The sequence below is a fragment of the Petaurus breviceps genome, unplaced genomic scaffold, assembly GCF_028583685.1.
Source record: "Petaurus breviceps papuanus isolate PSGF00001 unplaced genomic scaffold, PetGlider_PUasm1.0 90683, whole genome shotgun sequence".
Lineage (NCBI taxonomy): Eukaryota > Metazoa > Chordata > Mammalia > Diprotodontia > Petauridae > Petaurus > Petaurus breviceps.
The window spans coordinates 6,870,240-6,895,851 of record NW_027187308.1 but is presented as its reverse complement, the minus strand read 5'-3'; the positions used below and the strand labels follow the sequence as shown (position 1 = coordinate 6,895,851).

At 38.1% G+C, this 25,612-nt stretch overlaps 2 protein-coding genes across 14 annotated transcripts in view; one reads left to right on the top strand and one right to left on the bottom strand.

Moving 5' to 3' along the window:
* TFG (trafficking from ER to golgi regulator) overlaps positions 1-3,961 on the top strand; it is a 38,307-nt gene extending 34,346 nt beyond the window's left edge. For both annotated transcript variants that reach the window (XM_069065347.1, XM_069065346.1), the window contains exon 8: positions 3,120-3,961. In XM_069065347.1, coding sequence (XP_068921448.1) covers positions 3,120-3,493 — 374 coding nt within the window. In that variant the 3' untranslated portion in view covers positions 3,494-3,961. The remainder of the gene's footprint in view (positions 1-3,119) is intronic.
* Positions 3,962-4,543: 582 nt separating this feature from the next.
* Positions 4,544-25,612, bottom strand: part of ABI3BP (ABI family member 3 binding protein) — a 309,603-nt gene continuing 288,534 nt past the window's right edge. For all 12 annotated transcript variants that reach the window (XM_069065333.1, XM_069065335.1, XM_069065337.1 and 9 more), the window contains 5 exons: positions 10,972-11,051; positions 10,026-10,055; positions 9,149-9,310; positions 7,159-7,281; positions 4,544-5,819 (listed from right to left, as the gene is read on the bottom strand). In XM_069065333.1, the coding sequence (XP_068921434.1) occupies positions 5,704-5,819; positions 7,159-7,281; positions 9,149-9,310; positions 10,026-10,055; positions 10,972-11,051 (511 nt within the window). In that variant the 3' untranslated portion in view covers positions 4,544-5,703. The remainder of the gene's footprint in view (positions 5,820-7,158; positions 7,282-9,148; positions 9,311-10,025; positions 10,056-10,971; positions 11,052-25,612) is intronic.

The window sequence follows — 25,612 nt, the reverse complement described above, 5'->3', positions numbered from 1 at the left end:
GTGAATACTGTCCACTGGTGAAGGACAGTGTTCACTCTCTGTCTGCAGGACAGTCTCAGGGCTTCTTAACCAAAAGCCAGGTTCCAGGACTTCTTCAACAAAAGGACTATCTTTCACCAGTGGACAAATCTGGCAAAACAACATCAAAACAGACAGACAAAGTACCAGCAAAACAGCCATGTCTCCTCAGTCCTTGGCAGCTCAGGGGGCAGGTCTCAAAAGTCCAGGGCAATTCAAAGTGACTCTCAGCAATCCTTCTCAGTCTCTCTCTGCCTCCACGAGGTGCTGCTTCCAAAAAGTTCTCCTGCCTCTCTCTTGTCTCTCCAAATCTATGTCACCAGCTCCTCCCAGTTCAGGACTCTTTTCACATCAACAAGTCCATCCCACAGGTGGGATTAACAAGCTCTGGGTTTTAACACAATCAATTTGAAAAACCAAGCCAATACAGGGAAATCTTTAAATGCCATTACTATCACAGTTGGGTGACAACCAAGGTTACACAGTTGCTTAGTATTAGAACTGGGACTATAGCCCAGGTCTGGCACTTTCCTAAGCAAGGGCTTTTTACACCATGCTGCTAAGAAGTTGCAAAAGTCCCACTTCCTGTATGCTTCCTATACGCATAACTTTTTTGAAGAGGAGAAAACTTATATAGAAAACTATATAGATAACATGGCCCTAGTAAGTTATGTTTACAGAAATTAAGTTGAAATGGAATTGTCAATCAAGTGTTTAGTAATTTTTTGAGCTTTCTTGTCTCTCAGGCAAATGATTAATGATAGATTGTCTTAATGATGCTTCTGAACCTCATTTTTAAAAGAATCTCAAATCTAAAATTTTTGAATTAAATTGCAAAAACCAGAAAATTAAATTTACTCCATTCTTTTTGCTCAAAACCTTTTATCTAGAGTGGATATTTTTGTCTTCTTTTCCCTTAGGTATCTTTTGTTATTTGCCCAGCCCTGATTTTAAAAAGTAGATTACAAAGGTCAAACTAGTTTTCTGCAATAATTGGAAAAAACCCATAAAATCAAAGTTTTTTTTTAATTGATTAGTATTTGGTTAGAGCAGACCTGCACAAACTTGGCAGTAGGTAGGGGCCTACTTTTTCAGGCCGCAGATAGGTTTTTAGTGGCTCTTTTTCTAAGTAAAGATACATTTAATGATTAAACTTTTGCAAATAAACCATATCTTTAAAAAGGAAAATTTCAATTAATAGCAGTTAATTACACTTATTGCTTAAGATTTTTATTTATCATGAAATCGCTCCTTTCAGACTAAAGATAGACTGATGATGGTTGGTTGCTGCTGGTCACTTTGACAAATAGGAGCGAGTACTCAGTGGCAACCCACCTGCCAAGTTATATGATGGGCCCAGTAGTGACCAGTGGAAGGCTGGTTAAGTGGGGCATGGGAAAAGCACTCATTATATCTTTACTTTCTTTGACAACCTCAACATTTTTCAAGAGCCACCCGAAATCCTTTGGTGGACCACATGTTGTGTAGGCCTGATAGTGACTTACTAAACATTTTTTTTCCTTCCTCCATAAAAATACTTGAAACTTTAAATTTATTTTATACCAAGGAAAAAATGCCTACTATAGAAAAGCTCTCTTAGAGGCCCAGAGTCAGAATTCTGGTGTTTTGAGACCTTGAGTTCTTAAAAATTTTATGTTATTTTTTTTTTAAGAAACCCTATCTCGGGGCGGCTAGGTGGCTCAGTGAATAGAGCATTGGCCCTGAAGTCAGAAGGACCTGAGTTCAAACCATGCCTCAGATATTTGACACACTTACTAGCTGTGTGACTTTGAACAAGTCACTTAATGCCAATTGCCCTCCAAAAAGCAAAAAAAAAAAAAAAAAAAAAAAAAAAAAAAAAGAAAAGAAACCCTGTCTCTGCATTCCCAGTTTTCTTTGGTTTCCTTATTATTTAACAAGCCAAAATGTATTAATTACCCTTAGCTAACGTGGAGAGCATAAATTCTGGAAATATGAAACTGATGCATTTTGACTTGAACATTTTTGATATACATTGGTGGGGTATCCTCTTGACCCTTGGCCATTTTCAGGTTTTTCATGGATTATTTTCAAAAGGTTTCTTTCATGAGTAAATTTTGAACCCAAGTTCAAGGTGAGTTCAGAATATACTCGAATGAATTCTTCGACCCTTATTTTATATTCAGGGCTGTGCATATTTTAATAATTTTCTTATGTATCTGGTATTTAATGCTGACAGGATTCCAGTCAATGGAGAGGTTTCATTGCAAGTAGCTGCAGGTGTGTTTCATAGTAGAGATAAAAGCTTTCAGTTGAAGCAGACTTTTCTTTTATAAAACAAAACAAATCACATCCTATGGGAACATAGTTGTAGTCAATTATGAATAATACATATGTCGATGGGGGTGGGGTAGCATTTTTATGTATTTAAGTGCACATATGCTAAATACTATAATTTTAAACTTTTTTAAAAGGGTTAAATCTAAAGGGTGCTTATATTTCAGGAATTATGAAAATAATCACTACTGTTTTACAAGAATTAAGCAAAATGGGAATTTTTATGACTTATAGAAAATAATAAACAATACCTCATTGCCATCATAGAATGCATCCAATAGCATTGTGATGCTTTTCTTAACTTTGCAGTACATTTTTTGCAAACATTCTGCAGGTTCACATCTAAGGAGATCCATTAGGACATATGATTTTATATGAGATTAGTTTTGTGTAGGCCTCCCTGCTTATTATATTATGATGTTTCAGTTATTGTCCCTCCTTTGTTTCCCTCTAAAATACCATAATAATTGAACTTGAACACTGTGGCTTCAGCTTACAAAATGATTGTAATTAAAATGAATTTTCTGTTTCTGCAAGTGCATTTGCTGCATAGCATTAGATAATTATTTGATTTTTGAGATAATGCAAGATGTAATTTGCTACTGTGCTTGCTTTGTTACAAATGCCTGTGATTTTATTTTTCTAATTTGTGGACAGTCTTTCTGATTAAAAAAGCCTTTTAACCATTATGTTAAAATTTATTAATCAGATCTTAAAAACCATTTTACTTTTTTACATACATGCACACACACCAATATATTGTTATTATTTTACTTTTCCACCAGGCTACAGTCAGCAGGCTGGACCCCAACCTCCTCAACAGTTCCAAGGATATGCTCAGCAACCAACTTCCCAGCCCCCAGCTCCTGGCTTTTCTGGACAGCCTCAACAACTGCCTGCTCAACCCCCTCAGCAGTACCAGGCAAGCAATTACCCTGCACAGAATTACACTACTCAAGCTTCTCAGCCTACCAGTTACACCCCTGCCTCTCAACCTGGAATGACTCAAAGTCAGCCAGGTGCCTATCAGCCAAGACCGGGCTACACACCACCTCCTGGAAGTACCATGACCCCTCCTCCAAGTGGGCCTAACCCTTATTCACGGAACCGTCCTCCCTTTACTCAGGGTTACACCCAGCCTGGACCTGGTTATCGATAGGGGAACTCAGCTACTTATTGATTATGTTACAGGTAAATGCAGCTGTTAGCTACTTTCCATCCCAACAGACTCAATACTACTTTTAATTTGTTTTAAATTTCAGAAACTCAGAAAAAAAAAAGGCAGAGCATTCTTTATGGTATCACTGTTGCTGTTAATTGAAAGTATAATTTGCTGGAATAAAAGACCAAAACAGATCTTCATTTCCCCCAGCTTTAAATTGTATCAGCTTCCTAGGTTTTTTTTTATTTTGAAACACTACCCTAAGTGTGTGTAAAGTGATTGAATTCTAGCTTGCCTTGTCTAGAGGATATTAAAATGCTAGGTTGGTTGAGATTTAGCCATATTCTCTGGCTTGTTTTTACTATTAACATGATGTACTAAATTAGATCCCTCTGAGATAAAAACTAGGTATTATGTAAAAATGGTAACATTGACATTGAATGGCTAATAAAATGATTGAATCCATTACTTGTCTTGTTCTTAATCCACACAGTGGGGTAATACTTTTTAAAGGGAGAGTCAGAAGGATTAACTTTCATTTATGTACTTTACTTTTTGCATGTAACTTGTCTCAAAGCTCTTGAAGAGGTATAAAATTTTCTCTAGAGCAGGGGCTCTGAAAATTATTTTTTAAATACCTTGAAACCTATACATATCAATATACTTCCTTTGTAAGTTCTATGCATTTTATTTTATTCATTTAAGAGCATTCTGAAAAGGGATCCATAGTTTTCATATTATGCCAAAGTGTTCCATGATAAAAAAAAGTTGAGAATTCTTGCTTGAATTGTTGAAGGAATTTTATTGTTCAGAGCCAGAGGGGAGATCAGTGCATAAAAAATCATTTAAAATAGACCTGGAGAGACAAACTAGACTGAGATAAAACTAGTTATTGGTATAAAAAGTAATGATGAAAATGTACTATGGGGTTAGAAGTATGCAATTCCATGTTAAATTTTAATTAAGGATTCTTTCATTCATGTAAGGGACATGTATAAGAGAATGTATAAGGGAATGATATGAACATCTCAGAAACAAAGAAACACATTTCTTAAAAAAACTACATCTCTTTATTGCAGAGTTCATTAATGTTTGAAAAATAAAAAAAATGTATGTAGCATTGGAGGGGGAAAATTGAGGCATTTTTTGGAATAAAGGCAACAGTATAGAAGACATTAAGCACAGTGAATTACCCCCCTTCCCCCAGGAACAGTTTATTTAACCAGATTTTCTTTACAGTTTGAGTTAAAAAAAACAAACAAACAGAATTACAACAAATATCCCCCTTTGCATTCATTCATAGATGTCTTTTATACAAAATATATATAGCAAATATCCTGTACATTATTATAGACCTTGTTCATTTACTCTTTTGTGCTCAAACATCAGAACCAGTGCTTACAACTTGGCTAGGGACATGACCATGTTAATAGATTAAATGAAGACACACATTTATTTCAAGGGACAGTGGAAATCCTAAGTTTGATGAAAAAAAAATACATCCAGACACTACAGCATAGGCTGATGGGTAGAGAATAAATCTCTTAAGTAAACAGGACTCTGAATTCTGCTGAGCATAGGTGATGCAGAACTTCTAAAATGAAACTTGCCTAACCTTCCACTCACAACTTGACAGTTCTCTCCACTGACTATCGGATTGTGTGTTTAGACTAGATGTCAAAGCTCTTCCAGAAAAGCTTATTCAACTGTTTCTATTTTGAGGACTATGTAATTATTGGGAAAATTGTATTTTCAGCTCTATTGAAGAAGAGTTTGATCCAATAAGTTAAAATTAATTATAAAGGGAGGGAGAATAGAGGCTTATAGAGTTACCTAAACAGGTAATAAAAGTGAATATTTAAAATTAATGCATATTATACTTTAAGTTTACCATAAAAGTGCCTAAAAACATTTATTACAACACTGTGATAAATAACATACAAACTATCTCTTAAAATACCATGAGCAGGGAGCCAGCTTCCCAAATTCCTGTTAAAGCCTATATCTTATTTTATTTAAATGACTTTGTAGAACCTGATAAATATAGTAAGCAGCCTATTAATAAACAGTTAATATTGCCATTAATTCCATTTTAAATTTCTATACATAGTAAACAAAAGGTTTAAGTGGGACAAATATTGTAACATTTCCAACTCTTTTTCCTTGATGGAACAGACAGAAGGCATCTCTAACCACTACTGTGGCATCTACCATTTTCCAGGTATCGTAGTTCCACATTCGTACCAGTGGACGTAGTTGATCTGCGTATGACCACCTATTTCTCCAAATTGGACTGGTTCTTGGCGAACTGCTCTAAAGTAGCCTAATGAATCAAATGGATAAATGAAGCACATTTTAGTTTCACTGCACACTTCCTTACTCTTTCTATGGTGGAGTATTTCATAGTAATGATTCAAATATAGCACTTAAGTTAGTTGGTAGTGTTTTACTTGAAAATGCCCTCAGGGTGTATTTTAAAATTTAGCCACCTAGTATGAAGGATTGATTGATCTGTGTAAAGTTACTGTACCCACATGTTTGAACATTTTTTTCGTTAAACATGTTCCTGTTGTAAGTACTGCAAGGGAGCTGCTTCTTAAGTGTTCTGCAAAAATTATTTTGCCTTATGCAAGGAATTTTCTGAAAAAAAGCATGCCCAATAAAATTGTTTATGTAGCATTTGACACTTAAAATGAATTAAAAATACCTTTTCATTAAATCTCTCTTCTCCCTTTGGTTCTTCGCCATCCTCCTCCCAGCCCATCACCCCCTTCCCTCCCCCAGCCACACACGCATTTACATTCACAACCTACTATTGATGCCTTAGCAGTGTACTATGTACGTGCTAACAGAAGTTAGTGAATTACTTCACTGTGGTTGGTCAGACAATCACACTTCAGTTCACACACAGATTTTGTCTTTGAAAAATCATGTATATTTTAAGATTTTAAAAATACACTAGAGGAGATTGCTATTTAAAGAAATCCTGTGGAGAATCTTGTGATAATGTGAATACTCTCTAATGTGTCTGATTCGAATTTTCTTAAAGTGGGATAACTATCTTTTATGGGTAATTTCACTTGGCTCTGGTTGAGCCAGGATTTAAGTTGCTAAATTGTGGAAGGGTGGGGAGGGAAAAGGACTGGAAGAGTCAATAAATGGAGAGGAAATTGATAAAAAGAGTTTTCCTTTTACATTGTTCTGTACTTAATAAATACTCTATTTTAATTAAATTTTGCCCAAGAACCTCATTTACCCTATGAGCACAGGAAATAATTTTATTAACTCTACTCACCTTTAACCTATTTCATAGACTATTTGAATTGGAAAGGATATTGGAGGGTGTGTAGTTAGTATAGTCCAATCATTTTACAGATAATGTATGTGTCAGATTGGTTCATGGTGATTTAAGTGACTGGGCCAAGATTAAACAGAAAGCTAATGACAGAGCCAGACCGAGAACTTCTGTTTTCTTAGTTTAGTGCTTTTCCTGTCATGTTTTATTTTATCTCCATACTGTGATGATGTACCTTCTGTATGTAAAGCTATGCATGTGCTGTGTATTTCTCTTTCAGTTTTTAATCAGTTTTTAAATGCACTATAACAAAACTTTTTGAGGGCCACTAAGACCATTTTAGAAGAACTGAGATTAAATGAAATACCTTCTTTGATAGGCAGCTGATCAGAATTGAGTTGTTGTCCAGTCCGGCCATCTAAAAAGGAATCCACAAACTGGCAGTGGTCTTCTCCATGTCCTCTTTGATCTCCTATGTTGTAAAATTTTCCTGGATATACAGAAATTAAAAGGATATTGAAAAATAAGCCAATGATGGTTTATTGGACATATTGCTAATGTATGAGTCTATTGAACTATTAAAACCAGGTCTGTCTGTCTGTCTGTCTGTCTCTCTCTCTCTCACACACACACACACAGTCTGAAAAAAGCCAAAAAACTTGTGTTTGTTTTAAATAACTCACACTTAACATAGTGCTTTTACAACACTTTGTACACAACAGATAGAGCAAGTTTTATAAACACTTGTTTGGAAATTAAGTCACAGGTTTAAGGGACTTGTTTAGGATCATAGAGCTAATGGTATCCAGGGCCATTAGTCAGGTGTCCTGACTCCAAAACTAGTTCTCTGACCAGTGTTTTTTGTCCCAGTTCCTTTTCTTCATCTTTCCCCAAGTTGCTGAGTTATTTTTTTGTGCCTTTGACATTGTTTTGGAAATTTAGATCCAACTACAGTGAAAGTTTTGCTATCTGGCTTGTTGAGGGAGTAGAAGGTATTGTTTAATTAGAAAGTCTAGCTAACTAGAAACCACTCTGTAGTGGATTATTATGGAGGCAATCATTTAATTCTTATAATTAAGTTTATAGAGGCAGAGAAATCACTAAACAATCCTAATAAAAATTAGGAACACTTGGGGTGGCTAGGTGGCACAGTGAATAGAGCACTGGCCCTTGGAGTTAGGAGGACCTGAGTGCAAATCCAGCCTCAGACACTTGACACACTAGCCATGTATGAACTTGGGCAAGTCACTTAACTCCAGTTGCCCTCCAAAAAAAAAAAAAACCCAAAACAAAACCCCCAAAACAAAAAAAATTAAGAACGTTTAACTAGTAGAGCAAAGATAGGTGAAGTAGCCAAGAATGGGCTAGGTAAAAAGCAGTTAGCTACAAGTTTGGACTTCCAATTTGTTTACTTATTTCCTTTGAACTACTTTAGTTTCTACTTTTTTTTTTTGCCTTTTGGAGGACATTTGGGGTTAAGTAACTTGCCCAAGGTTACATGGCTTAGTTTCTACTTTTACTGGATGGAATGTTAATGCCATTCCAAAATAATTTTTTCAAGCAAGCCTGTTAATGATGTGATACTAATGTTATCAGTCATGTTAAACATTATAAACAGCCTCTGTCAAAGTCTGGTAACTTTGCAGTTACATTTCAGTAACTTCTATCTTTTTTTTTTCTCTCTTTTTAGAGGGGGGAAGGCAGGACAATTGGGGTTAAGTGACTTGCCCAAGGTCACATAGCTAGTAGTGTTAAGTGTCTGAAGCTGGATTTGAACTCAGGTCTTCTGGACTCCAGGACCAGTGCTTTATTCACTGTGTCACCTAGCCCTAACTTCTGTCTTCTAAATCAAAGAGTTGTATTAGAGAATATCAGCTCTTTCCAGTTGAGTAAATGGCAGTAGTATTATGTTTCATATATACACATATATTTTTCAAGATAAAATTATAATGGGTGGGATTTCTCTTATGTTAGTAGGCAACCAAGAGTTAATTTTTTACAGTTGTTTTAAGGTTTAATTTTCTTTTTACTGAAAATTTTTCTTTCACATGGCTACGGCAAAAATTATAATATGAACACTACTATTTATTAGGCATGGGACTAGGTTTCTGCCTTTCAAATAGTTCTCTTGTGTGTAGTTCCAAAAGGCAGAATCAAGACCTCTATCAGTAGTATCAAAAAATGCTTAAGTGGCATTTTAATTAGAGGTACTATATTTTTATTTGAATAATCCCAGTTACTTGTACTGCATAGTAAAAAGCCCAAAGTAAGTCATTAATAACCAAGCATTGTATTAAAAGGGAAATGTCTGAAAAGTGAAGAACAAAACTCAGAGAGGTGTGTGTTGTTTCCCTTACCTGTGAGTGAGTCACTCAGATAAATCTTGTATCGCAAAGAATTACATAACTGCACACCTACAAACTTCTTATACCAAGTTCTCTTGACATACTGTTTGCCTTTGCATTCTGAATAAGAATCTGATTTAAAGCGTATTTCGGTCCAGATGGCATCTCTTCCTGCTGCATAAGAGAAATACAGAGGCCAAGTTTATTGTCCACTATTTTGTATCCTGGGAGTGGAACACAAGATCAAGGGCAGACTGTCTTTAAGAGTTGCCTAAAAAACTAACAGCCATATTTACAAGTTTTTTAGTATCAGCTTGCTGGCACCTACCTGGCTTTTCCCAGCAAACCAAAAGCATTGAACAGATTTTCTTTTTTTAAAAGCCTGAGTTCTATTCAATAATGAAATGAAGACATCTTAGAAAGAATGTTCATTATTAAAATAAACGTTCAATATTATATCATGTTATAATGTTCAATATTCAAAGTTTTCTGCAATGCTAGACAGAGAGTAACATTTTGGTGCTAATCTGGATTTTATTGCCTTGTGTAGCTAGCACATAATAACATTTCAGTAGATTCAATGTGGCTTGCAGCTAACGAAGCCTAAAGTGGGGAATTGTTTATTCTTTGGTGATTAAGTGATTTGGATGAGAAAACCTGAGCTGGTCAGGCATATTGAAGTAGACATTTCAAAATATCCCGGTGGCTCTTAGAGCATCACAGATTTGAAGTTTGTTATCCATTTTAGGTAAACATTTAGACTGGCATGAACTTTCAAGAGCTCTTAAGTGGGAGATGTGAAGATGTGTGACTAAAGTTATGGTTCGTGCCTTATTTCATTAAGGTAGTTTAAATAAAAGTTCTGATTTATGCTTACTCATATCCTTACCTGAAATTGGCTCACTCACTCTTGGATCCGCTGGGGAAAAATGGCAAACCATGAGTCAGTCAATGTAAGATAAATAGTGCCCAACATTGTAATCTAACTTCGCAGTAAAGAAGATGAATTCTACAGTTGCTACAGAGTATTGTTTATGAAATGTCATGCCCCAACTAAATACTGAATTAAATTTGCTTTTGGAAAGTTTTCTTAAGTGTTGGAATTCATTTCTGCCATCTCATAGCTATTTCCCTGTGACACGTGGCTCAGCTGTTCAGTGACAGCTGTTGTGGCCACTGTAACAGCTGCCAAGATTCTAAGATTGAACCCTATATCAAGTTTCTAGCCCAGCCCAAAGAGCAGATAATATCAGTCACCAGCATGTTAACAGGTGCAGTTGGTTGGACAATTATTGTTCAAGGAATATTGATCACTAATAAATATTTGTTGAATTATTAATTTATTTATAAATATTAGCTAAATGTCTCCTGTCCACAGTTCTGCATCAAAACCTATAGCATCATGACAAAATGGTCACTTTTTAAGTTTAACAGGTAGCTTTCAGGAAACTTGACCGACTAATAAAATCTTCTGAGTGTCTATATTGCTCAGACCCAAGTGGCATTTTTCATAGTGCCTGAATATTTTATAATGAGTTTGGCATTGTACACTGGATTGGCCAGGCTGTTTGAGCATAGACTCTTCCTTAATGTCACTTAGTCTGACACAAAAGAATTTTCCTGAGTGGAAGAGAGATAAAGAAATGTACGAAAGCTTACCTGAGTTCATCTTTATGCCTTTGCATCTCCCCATCAGTAGTTTTAGAACATTGGCCAAAAAGTCTAATTCCTGAGCACTGGGAGCTTACCCTGGATTCCCTTCGATGGTCTTTGTATTAGACAAAGCACTAAATACTTTTCTGGAAAAAATCACTAGGAGTCATTGATGTGGTTACCTGATTCTGTACTGAATGCCACAGTTTTGCTAGGTGGACCTTCACCAAGAGGGTTTCTGGGTGTCACTTGGAATTCATAACTGGGTGAAGAGAAAAGGAAAAACGTTTGTTTTTTCCTAAGAGGTAATATTCACTTAACAGACCTGTCCTCCTACACCCACTGATTTTATTATTGAAACCAGAACCATAGAATCTTACTGCAAGAAGGAATCTTAGATATTATCTATTCTGAAACGCTCAATTTACTGACGAGGAAACTGAGACCCAGAAAACTGAAGGGACTTGCCAAGTTCATACCACAAATATTTAGCAGAGCCAGGACCTGAAACTAAAGTCCAGTGCTCTTTTCATTACAATGCTGGTTCTCTAGAAATTCTTTAAAAGCAAGAAGCATGTCATATATTCTAAACAATGCTATTATCTATTATTTCATTTTGTTATCCTAAACACAGTTCTTTGCTTGGCACATATCGTGTAGTAAATGGCGTTGACTGACCAACTCTGAACAAAAAAAAAATCATAAACGTGACCTGTGGGGTTTGTTTATGTTTTTCATTTTAATCTAGAACATCGAGTTGAATTGTAAAGGGAACTCTCAGTTTGGAAATTCCTTTCACCAATGGAGATCAGCACTTCTGTGCACGTATGTTTATTGGTATCTCTTGGTAGTTTGGGAATAGTGGCTTGTGTAAATGCAGGTGATAGAGTGTTAGATTTGGGGAATACCTAGTAGTCCAGTTTAGCTAGAATTCAGAGTACATGTAGGGAAATAATATGAGCTAAAGTAGGCTGTTGTCAGATTGTGGAGGACTTTTAAATATCACCTGAGGAGTTTGCATTTTAACCTAGAGGCAAAAAAAGAAGGAATCACTGGAAACTCGAGCAAATAACAAATGAAACAATAAACATAACACATTTAAAATGCCACACACATGTTAAGGTATTACTGATATGATTTCATTCATTACTTCCAACAACCGCATTCTCAAATGGCAGCTGTGTATAAAGCATATCCAACAGGGCTGTGGATAGGAGATAAGAGAGAAGGGAACTGTGGGATCATAGACAAATTGGAAGGGGCCTTAGAAGTCACCTGGTCCATCATCCCCCAGAATTATATCCCTGACAAATGGGCCTCTGGATAAGACCAAGCATAGAAATAAACGTGTGTGAATCTGGAAGAGGACCAAGGGTGAAGAACAGACAACCTTGTTTGTTGTCTGTGAACATCTTTGCAATGTTGTTGTTGAGTCGTTTTTCAGTCGTGTCCAACTCTGTGACCCTATTTGGGGTTTTCTTAGCAGAGATACTGCCTTTTCCTTCTCCAGCTCATTTTACAGATGAGAAAACTGAGGCAAATTGAATTAAGTGACTTAGCCAAGGTCACACAGCTACTAAGAGTCTGAGGCCAGATTTGAACTCACAAAGATGAGTCTTCTGGACTCCAGATCTGGTACTCTATCCATTGTATCACCTAGCTGCTCCTTTAAAGTGTTAGAAGTAAGGAAATTATCATTATGATCTACAGAGGGAGCTAAAAAGTCAAGGAGAATTCTCGCCCACTTGAGGGGAAATGGGATCAGTTGTTTATTAGTAAAGATCTACATTGAAATCCAACTACATATGGAAGTCTAATTACCATGGTGACAGGAACTTTGCTCAAGGGTACCAGAATATAGAACCCTGAGAGCACTTTTACAATCCTTTGGCAGGTAGAGAAACTGAGTTTAGCATAGAGTTAAAAAGAATAATTAAATTGTAAGGTACCAAAGGGCAGAGTTCCTTCCCACCTTCACCTGAGCTGAACCCCATTTGAGATCCATTTTGGTCCATCCCGATCCTGCCTCCAGCATCAGTGCTCAGGCTCTGTCTCCCAAAGTAAGAGGTCCATGGGCTTTCCTTGAATTCTCTGAATTATCCCCCTTCAACTGAATTTTTTTTCAAGTTTATTTCATGGCACCTCATGTGCTACTTGTCTCATGCACCAGTTCTGTCCAAATATTCCACTGATGAAATCTCCTATCCAAAATTATTCTTTTTTAATTTTAAATTTACCACTCAACAACATGAACATTTCAGTATATGAGGAAGAACAAAAATGAATTGTATATGAAACTGAACTTTTGTTATATAGCACCTATCTCCATAAAAATTATTCATTCCTCTCCTCATTGAATTAAAACCACAAAGAAACATAGTATTCCTCTCAGAGCCTTATTTAAGCAATAATTGGCATGGGCACAAGGAATTTTCTAAGGATTAAAGATGTGCTGAGCAGAGCTGACAGCCCCAAACACAGCCTCTGATCCATTATTGCTATAGTGAAATGAACATGGAAAGAATAATCAAAGGCATATGTACTTTGATTCAAGTGGCAACAAACCCAGTTTCAGTTGGTACATTCTGGGTTGTGGCTGAGAGTTTGGGCCCTGTAAATCAGCCAGGTCTAACTGTGTTCCCTCCATTTCACTATTATACTTGGCCTGTTTGTAGCTTTGTTGATGCATTTTTAAATGCTCGTGAACTGATTAGATGTCTCTCATTAACTTCTGCAGAACGCTTGGCAAGTTGACTAAAGAAATTGGTCTGAACTCTATGTTTATTTGGCAGTACATCCAGAAGTGCCCAGGCAATTGTAGGGGGTTAAAGGGAGGCCATGTATTTCTTCCTGATTAGATTACAAAACTAGACAGGCAGAAAGTGCTTGTGGTAGCAAATCATAGGATCATAGATTTAGAGGACCTTAGAAAGCAAAATTCAATCCAGTCATCGTGCATATAAAAAGATCGGGGCTCAGAGAGATTGAGATTTGATCAAGATCCTACAGCTACTAAGCAGCATTTCACTATTCTGACCTTTCCGTGCTATGTCATTTACAGCTGTACTTTCTCCTTGCCTTTACACTCATTGTGTGATTTATACTGAAGGGCCTCATTCTCTTAGACAATGAATGGCCAATGGTGCAGGCAGCCAGAGGAGGAAGAGAGCATTCTTCCCAACTAATTTTAAGTAGTTCTGAATTCAATTTAGGTCACAAGCACTTTGTGTCATGATGTTACTAGGTGGTACAATGGATGAAGCATTTGCATATGTATGTATATACATGAATGAATGAAGCATTTAGTAAGTGCTTATACTATGTTCAAAGCTTGTTATTGTTCAGTTGTATGCAACTTTTCATGACACCATTTCTTGGCAAAGATACGGAAGTGGTTTGCCATTTCCTCTTCCAGCTCATTTTACAGATGAGAAAACTGAGGCAAACAGGGTTTTAGTGACTGGCTCAGAATCACACAGCTAGTGTCTGAGGCCAGGTTTGAACTCAGGAAGATGAGTCTTCCTGACTTCAGGCCCAGCACTCTGTCCACTTTGCTGCTACTAAACTGTCCTCATATGCAAAGCACCATGGGATAAAAATAGGAAAGTAAGCCAGTTCCTGCTCTCAAGGAACTCCCATTCTAATTGGATAAACAGCACATATGGAAGATTTAAATTGCAAGTTAGATGGAAGACGCCCATGGTCCTAAGGGTACGGCAGGAAATCAGATGATAATACTTCTCCTCTAATGACATTTCTATTAATGAAACATGTCGCAGGTATAGAAATATAAAAAATATTGTATGTGCATATATACACACAATAAAGACCTGTGTTGGGTGTGAATCCTCCCTTAGATACTTGCTAGCTGTGTGACCCTGCAAAAATCACAGCCTCTCTGAACCTGTTTCTTCATTTGTAAAACGAACAAAAGAGCTAAACTCTTTGGCCTCCAAGGACCCTTCCATCTCTGGATCTCCTCTTTAGGGGCCCCCATGCTCAGAATACATTCCCTCCTCCCCTTTGACTCTTAGAATCTCTAGTTTCCTTAAATTCCTCCCCTTCCTCCTATAGGAATCCTTTTCTTGTTTCCCCAGCCTCTGGTGCCATCCTTTTCTGTGTGTACATAGCCTTTTCTCCTGATAGAATGCAAAGGGCAGAGAATGTTTAATTTCTCTCTTTGTATTCCCAGGATGTATAAACCAGGACTGGTTTACTAATTGATTGCATATTAATAGTAGCTAGCATTGATGGATCACCTGAAAGTTTACAAAGTACTTTATATATTACCTTATTTGATTCTCATTGCAACTGTGTGCAGTAAGTGCTATTTTAGAGCTGAGGAAACTGAAGCTGAAGGAGGCTAAGTGATTAGCCCATTGCAATATGGAAGATGAGTTCAAATCTGAACTCAGGCACTTACTAGCCATGGGATCCTGAATAAGTTACTTCGATTCTATCTGCCTTGATTTCCTCAACTATAAAATGGGGATAATAACAGCATCTGCTTTCCAGGGTTGTTGTGAGGGACGAATGAGATAATATTTACAAAGCTTTTATTGCAGTGCCTAGCACATGGTAGGCTTTATATAAATGCTTATTCATTCCGCCCTAGGGTCACACAGCTTGTGTTTGAGGCAGGATGTGAACTCAGGTGCCCCCACCTCAGTGTCACCTTCCAAAGCATATCTATTTTCTGTGTGTTTTATGAAGTATTATGTTAGTGATCAGCATTTTGCCTACCCAGCTAATTTGCCTACAAGGTTCTGTGTTTTGAACAGTGTGGCCTGGAGAGGTAGGTTGTGCTCTAGCCAGGGTACCAGGGTTAGGAGTCAAGAAGAAAAAGAAAGATGCTAAGGGTCTAGCAAGACTCACAGTATCAAAAGACTTAGAGCTAGTCACCCAATCCAACTCCCTCATTTTTACAAATGAAGAAACCAACTTAGAGAGATGAAGTGACCAAAGGGTCACGTGGGTAGTAGCAAGCAGCGGGGTGTAGTTGTTGACAAGAGAGTGACTCCCTTGCCACAGGGGAGATAGGACTATGTTTGAATGTGATGACTGTATTGAGTATGTATTATACAGGCTGATTCTTGCCTTTCATTTCTTCGGGTATAATGACATGTACTTGGTGTTAGAGAAGGAAAGATGCACAATGCACCCAAGATCAGACGTCCTTTGCTGCCACCACATTCCCCACTTCCACCACTGTCTTTTTCATTAGCCCTCCCCCCCCCATCCTCCCCTTCACAATTGTTTTTGTTCCATGTGAGAGAATTCCTAGCTATGGCTCTGCTGAGGGTTCAATCACTGGATCATCATTCCAGAGCACGAAAGGGCCTGCTGAAGGAGGAATAAGAAAGGAAGAGAAGGGAAACAAACATGAAAACCCATGAACTTTAATCAGATCCCAGTTATGTCTTTGGTGAGGGAACAGGGAACAGAATGCTGTTCTGTAGCATGACTGAGCTAGAGGGCCTTCCTCTTTCCCTTAAGTACTCATGAATTTCAATTACACAGCAATGTGAAAAAAGTTCTCTTTATGGTCTAATGAAATTTCATACTGATGATACATTACTAATAGTGAATAATGAACTTAACTTCTCCCCCTTCCCCCCCTTTTTTTTTATTAAGTTAGGCAAGAATTAGCCTTTGATTGTTAGTACCTATAATAAAGGCAAACCCAAGATCCTTCGGCATCTTTTATCCTCCCTCCAGATCTGTGTAAAACACAATAAAAGGAATATTGAAAAAGCTAATGAAGAATCTTCTTAGGACAGAACTTCACAAAGAAATGATGAAAAGCCCATAATGGTTATTCCACATGCCTGTCTCTTTTAGCCAGATTCGCAATTCACAAGAAGTCTCTCTTTCACCTTGTACTCCATGCCAAAATATATTTAATGCACCAATGTAAACAACAGCTTCCAGCTACCTTTGTCTTTGACCTCAAAAGGAGATGCTATATGTTTTAGAAAAAAAATTTGTCCTTCCAAATCCACCAAACCCACAGAGGACAATAAAAGTTCTTGTGCAGATTAAGAGAACTTGATTTATCTTAATTACTGTACCGGGTGCTTTTTCCAAAGGAAATTGCTATACCACATGGAATTCTGGCACACGTGGTGAATTCCTCATTTTTCCAGTCATACAAGGAAGAGAAATATGGGATCACAAAGAAAGAATGGGGGACTTAAATGGCTTTCCAGTACACAGAGATTTTGTGTGTCCAGACATCCTGGCAAGCCAGCCCATCAAGGAAATTCGGTTTAATCAAATGCTGTTGCTAAAATTTGTGCTTATTGGCACCTTTGTGCTTTGGACAAGATTTATTTGGTATGGATTGGTATGACTCAGGCACACTGGAAAATCATAGAAATGGCACTACAACAGGGAAGCAAGACTAGAGTGTGATTCAGAAGACCCGGGTTTTACCCCGGGTCCAGTCCTTTCTTTTTTCCCTATAAGTCAAGTTTCACAACTCTAACTATTCTCTTAGACTTACAGAATGTCAGAGCTGAAAGGGATCTTATACATCATTTATCTAGTCCAAAGTATTCATTTTTTATAGATGAAGAAACAGAGGCTGAGAGATGTTAAGTGATTTGTCCAAGGTTATTTAACCCAGGTATTGGGATTCCCATTTTAATGCATTGTACCCCATTCAATTAAAATCTTCAAATATATATGAAGTACCAGTAATGTACAAGGTGCTGTATTAGCCACTGGAGATACAAAGGTGATAAAAAGATCCAGTCTTTATCCTCAAGAGGCTTCCAGTCTTGTGGGAGTTGCTGGGGCTGAGAGGTAAGGCGTGTATAAAAGATAATGAGCTAGACTGTGAAAAAATAAAACACCAGAAAAGCCTAATACTTCTTTTAGACAGTCAGGTTCTTTTAGAGCTGAATCTTGTCCTCCTAAATGCATGGTTACCCAAACTGAGAGCAGGCAGCTTGGTGGCATAGTGGATAGAATGCTAGGCCTGGCATCAGGAAGAATCATCTTCCTGAGTTCAAATTTGGCCTCAGACACTTAATAGCTGTGTGATCCTGGGCTAGTCACTTAACCCTATTTTCCCTCACTTCTTCATCTGTAAAATGAACTGGAGAAGGAGATGGCAAATCATTCTAGCATCTTTGCCATGAAAACCCCAAATGGCATCATAAAGAATCAGACACATCTGAAAATGATTGAACAATAACAATGAGAGCTGACTACTGCATATTCCAGGCATGAGGTAGTTGGAGGAAGAGGTTTGGGGGCAAAGGAAAGTTCAGTTTTGAATATATTAAATCTGAGGTGTTGGTGAATATGCTGGTAAAGGTGTTATTCAGGGCAGCTAGATGTGTCAGACTGGAGCTCCCAAAAGAGATATGGAACTGGAAGTCATCAGATGTGATGACTGAAGACAACAGAGTGGCTGAGATTACGGAGACAGAGTTTAAAGAAAAGAAAAAAGGGCCATGAATAGAGCTTTGGGGTCATATGCAAACACAAAAGTCCAAAAGAAAAAGCTGAATCAGGACAGGGGCCCAACAGAGGAGGAAGACAGGGAGAAAGAGAACCAGGAGAAAACATTATCACTGAAGCAAAGTGATGACAATTCATTTAGAAAGAGGGAGAGAGTGGTTAATTGGTTAGCAGAAAGGTCAAGGGAAATGGGTATTAAGACTGATTAATGAGTTTGGCAATGAAGAGGACATTGGTGACTCTAGGGAGAGCATACAGGACTGAGGAGTCAATGGAAAGTAGGAACAGTGAATATAGTAGATATTTTTTTTCCTACAATTTTTGCAGGGAATGGGAGTAACTGGTGGCAAATAAGTTGTTTTAGGATGAGCAAGGTCTAAGCACAACTTTTTAAACTTCTGAGGATAGTTTGTGTGTCGGTGTTACATGCTGCTAAGTCCTAGAGCTCTGTACCAGGCTCACTATGTAAACTTCGGGATGAAGCATGGAAATTCTTGAGCAATAACTTTCAAAGGGTTGACTGTGAAAAATATTGTGACAGAGCTGATCATATATATATATGTATATATATATATATACATACACATACATATAGTAATAGTAATGAAATTTGAAGATCTCTTTGTATTGCTAAGCTAAGAGGTACTTAGCACTTAGTTTCAAATTAAGCCTCTGTTAAAGAAACAGAATGAACCCCTCTTGCTGATGTAACAGGAAGGGGCTGAATAGGGAGGAACAATACTTATATAAGGAAAAACCCCAGATGGGAAAGGCAGAATTTCCTGGGTAAGCATCATGGAGGCAGGGCAGCTGCTGCTGAAGACTGAACTGAGAATTGAGAAGAACTGAGAAGAGGAGAGAACTGAGACAGAATTTCCTGGGTAAGCATCGTGGAGGCTGGATAAAGGGATTTTGATTTTTTGAATGGAGCATATGCTGCTGAAGATTTCCGGGGGCCAGCCGGAGCTGCTGAGGATTCCGGGGACCAGCCAGAGCTGCAGAAGACTGAGGAAGCATGACTGTGGTATCGGTATCTTGTCTGTTTGTGGCTTTGTTAAGCCTTGACTTCCTGGGAACAGAGACTGTGAAGGATTTAAGGTGGACTGGATGCTGTGAGCTTCAATGTGGAACAGGAAATGCACAAGGACCTGGAAACTGTCTGCCTTTGAACCAGGTGACAGTTTGGTGAATCCAGATAGGAGCTGGGACCATGGAAGGGGATTCAGAGAATCTGAGAGCCAGTCCTGAGTCAAGCTGAAAGAAGACTTTACTTGGATACTGTGTACTGACTGAGAAGATTGTGATTTACTTGTGACCAAGGGGTAGATGGCCTGTGTATTTTCTGATGATTGAATAGTGAGTGATGACAGAATAGTGACTGATTTGTAACTTAATATGCCCCATGAGTGGAAAACTTTAACTTTTGTATTTTGTGACCCAAACCTCCTTAAGGATGATTGAATGATTGAGTTACTAAGTGATTGATTGAATAAATGATGGTACTTTGTTCAAAACTATGTGACCACTGTGGCAACTATGTTGCCATTTTAGTGATAAGTTGTGGTGAATGCTTTATTTTTATTTTCTGTGATAAGTTGTAATATTGTGAATGCTGTATTTTGATTTTCTGTGAATGTTTTGCCCTGATTTGTTATTGAATAGAGTGTTCACTATACTATGTAATTAGAACCTTGAAAGCTGTTCACAGCAGCCGTTCTCTGGAAAGCTGCTTATGCTTGGCTTTACACACATTGACATACACATATGTACATGTACATATACATTTATAGAAGGTAGCAGGCATGGTGAATAGGGCCCTGGATCACTATTAGTAGCATTTAACTCAGGGATAGGAACTGAACTAGGATCTGGACCTGTGATTTCCTTGGCATAGGGAATACCTTCTACTAATGGGGGCCTTCACTCTCTCTGCAAGTTATAATATTGGAGAGGCATACAACAGATCAGAAAACTTGGGTTCAAATTCTGGCCTATTTCTAAACCTACTGACCTAACAGAAATCACTCACCCTCCATGGACATCATTTATTGTTTAGTTGTTTTTCAGTCTTGTCTGACTCTTCCCAACCCCATTTGGAATTTTCTTGGCAAAGATACTGGAGTGGTTTGCCATTCCCTTCTTCAGCTCATTTTATAGATGAGGAAACTGAGGCAAACAGGGTTAAATGACTTGCCCAGGACCACACAGCTACTAAGTGTCTGAGGCCAGATTTGAACTCAAGTCTTCCTCACTCCTGGCCCAGCCTGGATATCAAAGAAGCATAGAATTGGAGGAGACCTTGAAGATAGTCTGATATAACCATCTGACTTGATTAAGTGACAAAGCTGATAAGTAATAGACTTAGCAATGAAACCCAGTTTTAATGATTGAGAAATTAATGTTATTGATACTGGCCTACCAGTTTCCTCATGTAAAACAAGAGGCTTGGACTAACACTAGATAACATCAAAGGCCCCCTTCTAGCTCTAAAAGTTCATGATTCTAGAATGTGATTCTCCAATTCTCTATTCAGTAATCTAATTCAATTTGATTTCAGGAGCACTGCTGCTGTGCTCTCTTCCTCCCTCCCTCTGGGAGAAGTCATACTTTAACCTGCTATCAGGCAGCTCTTAGCTTTGCTAGGGAGAGGGCAGAGGATTCTGGGTACCTGAAGCAGAGAGGAGGAGGAGGAAGGGAGGGATATGCCCCTCCTCCCACTTAGACCCTGATCTGCTCATTTGCTTATTCCTTTGGCTGCATGTATATCAAGTGACCGTCACATGGGCTTGGTTCTGCAGGATTATGAAAACAGAGGCCCGAGGAATAAGGAAATAGAATTCTTTGCCAGAATCAGCAGCTTTTTGCTTGCTTAGTCACCCAACCTTTAAATATTTAATACAGAAGACCCTGGAGCCAATAAAGAACTAAAATGAAAAGTGTTTCAGAGCAACAGAATAACTGGAAAGTCATAAATGTGTATTTTTGTAATATAGTGGAAAGAGAACTAGAGTTGAAAATCATGTTTGAATCCTGGTTCTGTTAATTACTTGCTATGTTACCCCAGGCAAGTCACTCTCTTGAGACTTACTTTACTCATTTCTAAAGTGGATACCTGAAGGGCATGTCATTCATCAGGTAATCATAAGACACTAAGTAGCTTTTAATATATCTGTGTTTCTATTATCGTCATCAAGGAAGATTATACTTAGTCCAATGCTACAAGTGGATGATTAGTCAGGACACAAATTGAATGGTAGGAGGAAATTGGACTATATTTGAGTTGGGGAATTATCTAGTGTTTTCAGTGATTCCAAGGTATCTGCTACTGCAAAGGGTCATTCTCTTAACACCCGTATTTTCCTAGGGATATTATGTGGTTGCAAATCTTGGCACATCATTCTCTTCATTGGAGGCTGTGGGGTAATACAGTCCTGGACCTGGAGTTAGGGAGACCTGGATTCAAATCCTTCCTCTGATGCTTACCACCTTTCTGATCATAAGTCAGTCATTTAATCTTTCTGAGCCTCAGTTTACTCATCTTCTTCTTCATCTTCTTCTCCTCCTTCTTTTACTACTACCACTACCACTACTACTTCTACTACTACTACTACCACCACTACCACCACTACCACCACTACCACTACTACCACTACCACTACTACTACTACTTCTACTACTACTACTACTACTACTACTACTACTACTACTACTACTACTACTACTACTACTACTACTACTCTTACTACTACTCCTATAGCTACAGCTACAAAGACATTGTGGACCTGCATGGTTTGAGGAAATGTCCTTCCTAAAGAGTTCCCTATACCAATCATGAACACAATCTCTAATCCTGTCTCTAGAATAAGGATAGTGATGCCCATAGTACTTACTTCATTGGGTTTATTGTGAAGATTAAATGAGATTATATATAAATACATGTGTATGTATGTATATATATATATATATATATATATATATAATTTTGTAAACCATTATCTCTAAGAACTATTATCTCAGAAAATGAAAATAAATGATCTAATGAGAAATGAAAAGAGAAATAGTGGGTGTTGAGATATTGTAACATATTCCTGATGACTTTTGTCCAGGGGGTGGCAAAAAAGACCTTACTGAGAATCTTTATAACTGGAAAAGGGAATAGGTCAGTCATGAGGAAAGAATTTGATACAGCAGTCTGGAAGCATGAAAACCCATTAAGATAGAGAGGGAATCAGAAGAGGACCTCCATTATACCCAGAAGATTCTCTATAGAGGAGTTTTGGAAAGATATCAACAAGAATGGCACAAGATGAGAAGGTGTGTAGTGATTCTAATCTGTATTAGAAGAACCAACACACATGAAATTACAGAGCCAAGAAACAATTTTTTTTAAAGCCTTCAAGGATGAAAAAAATCTATACAATAAAATAGGTGATTGAGAAGTTAAGGGAAAAGGAAATCAGATGATGAGAAAGCATAAAGAGAGTGAGAAGAAAACATAGAAGGAGGGTCTTTGTCCTGTTTCCATTTTGTTTCAAGAATGGGCCAGGTGAAGCAGTCATCACTTCTGGCCAGCAGGAGGCGCTAGCTTCAGGGAATCCACTTCTCAAGTCTATTCTACAGGGTTCTCATATTTTCTCCTATCTGATGTTAATAGATTTGGTCAGTGATTAATATGAGTTTTCTGATCTTAATAAAATTAGCAAGAACCTAGGACCTTAAAGTGTCCTTATCATATATAACGTGTTCAGTAGACAAGGGCCCAGGGAAGATAGAACCAATCTTTCAGGAGCTGCTATAAACAGGTTTTGTAGTGGGGACTTCCAGAACCCTGAAGGGGAATTCTGACTGCAATAATTCAAAATTTGACTGTTTTAAAAATCAAACATTACATTCCAAATTTTTTCAATGTGTTGAAATTTGACTGAAGCAATTCTTTTAAGCTAATAAAAACCATCTGGTGGTTGCATACTGTACATACCTCACCTTTATTTTACAGGGTATTTTTTTTTATTATGCTCTCTCTTGATTTATAGTTGGGGCATGGTAGAAATAAGTCCTGTTTGGGATAACCTGGAAAAATGAATGACTGGGATGTTAACTTTAACCTATTCTCAACGAAATAACTAAACAAGTTTTTTTGTTGTTGTTCAGTCATGTTCCACTCTCATGACCCCATTTGGTGTTTTCTTGACAGATACTAGAATGGTTTGCCATTTTCTTCTCCAGCTCATTTTTTTCTTTGCTTTTTGGAGGGCAATTGGAGTTAAGTGACTTGCCCAAAGTCACAAGGCTAGTAAGTGGGTCAAGTGTCATGGCCAGATTTGAACTCAGGTCCTTCTGCCTCCAGGGCCAGTGCTCTATTCATTGTGCCACTTAGCCACCCTCTCCAGCTCATTTTACAGATGAGGAAACAGAGGCAAGTAGGATTTAGAGACTTGTCCAGGGTCACACAGCTAGTAAATATCTGAGCCTGGATTTGAACTCAGGAAGAAGAGTCTTCCTCACTCCAGGCCTGGAACTCTATCTACTATACCACCTAGCTGCCCCTTTAAATAAGCATACATTTGGTCATTTAGAAATGTCTCATCACAGATGGCTATTCCTAGACAGTCAAACTAGAACCAGTGGTGGAAGACACAAGTTAACTTAAGGAAGGACTTCCTAATAACTGACATGGACAGACTTGTGAGATAATAGTGATAAAGACATATATAGCACTGGAAGGTTTGCAAAAGGGATTAATGTATATTATCTCACTTGATCTTTACAACGATCGTGATATTAGTACTAGGAGTGTTATTGCTACTGTTTTACAGATAAGGATTATTTATCTCGTGTTTAATAAGTAGTTATTGAATTAGGACCGAGGTGTTCCCCTTTTTTTGCTTCCTCATACAGAAATCAATCAGCATGGGAAATCTCAGGCAAAGACTTACCCAGGCTAAGATCTAATCAAAGACAGTAAAGAAATTCTAGGTGGATTCCTGCTCATTGTGTTTACTCAGACAGGTCTGGACAAATGTGGATTCTCACTTTTGTCAGATGGGTGAGACAGAAGTTGATAAATCTTTTTGACTAAGAACTGGGTACTTGGTGTCACATACCCCAGGATCCCGAGGATCACAAGACCCTCATTGGCATATGTCCACCTCTCATTGCAATGTTCATCCATGGAAATACTAATGTAAACTATACAAACACAGGCAGTCTGATTTAGCAGCTACCTACACCTACAACTGTATTCTCTCAGCTTTTTTTGGAGACAGAAAATGTAGCATCAAACTCAGGCCTTTTGATTTACTCCTGTCTGTTAATGAACAAAACATTTGACTTCTCTGGGCCTTAGTTTCCTCATTTGTAAAACTAAGATTCCTGCCTCCTGAGGATCTTATGACCCCTGTGATGCCACTGGCGTCAAAGACCTGGTACCCTCTTTCCTGCCCTCTCAGTTGCTGGAGATGCCACTGCAGGAAATCACTCCTGAGCGCCATTGCTGATTGTTAGAGTGTCTGGATGAACATCTCTGCCTGCCCCTTGATGGATCCCCTTCTAGAGTCCTTTAGGTTTTCTGTGTTGAGGCAGGAGTCGGAGGAGGAGTGCCCACGTCTCCTGTTAGTGCCTTTCCTCCACCCCCATAAGGAGAGGACGGTCATGCATTCCATCATCTGTTCTCTGGGATCTACAGAAATCATCAGAGGCCTTTTCGTACTGCTTTCATGTACATTAATGTAGTCACTGTGTATGTGTTCCCTTCGTGTTGTTTTTCAGTTGTTTCTGTTGTGTCTGACTCTCTGTGCCTCATTTGGGGCTTTCTTGGCAAAGATACTGAGTGGTTTGTCATTTCCTTTTCCAGCTCATTTTACAGATGAGGACATTGAGGCAAGCAAGGTTAATGACATAGCTAGTACGTGTCTGAGGCCAGATTTGAACTCAGGGAGATGAGTCTTCCCGACTCCAAGGTCAGCACTCCATCCACTGCACCTCATGATGGTACCTTTGGGTTCTCAAAGGCTATGCCAGCAGAATGCAGACTTTTAAAACTCTAAAATTCCAGTTTTTCTATGCTATTTATAGTGTTTTCTGTCACATGTCCACCTAAAATTATTAGTTTCAAGTTGGACAATAACTTTGTGACCACCTTTTTCTTTTTCTTCCTCCCTCCCTCCTTCCCTCCTTCCCTCCTTTCTTTCTTTCTTTCTTTCTTTCTTTCTTTCTTTCTTTCTTTCTTTCTTTCTTTCTTTCTTTCTTTCTTTCTTTCTTTCTTTCTTTCTTTCTTCCTTTCTCTTTCTCTCTTTCTCTCTTTCTCTCTTCCTCCCTTCCTCCCTTCCTCCCTTCCTCCCTTCCTCCCTTCCT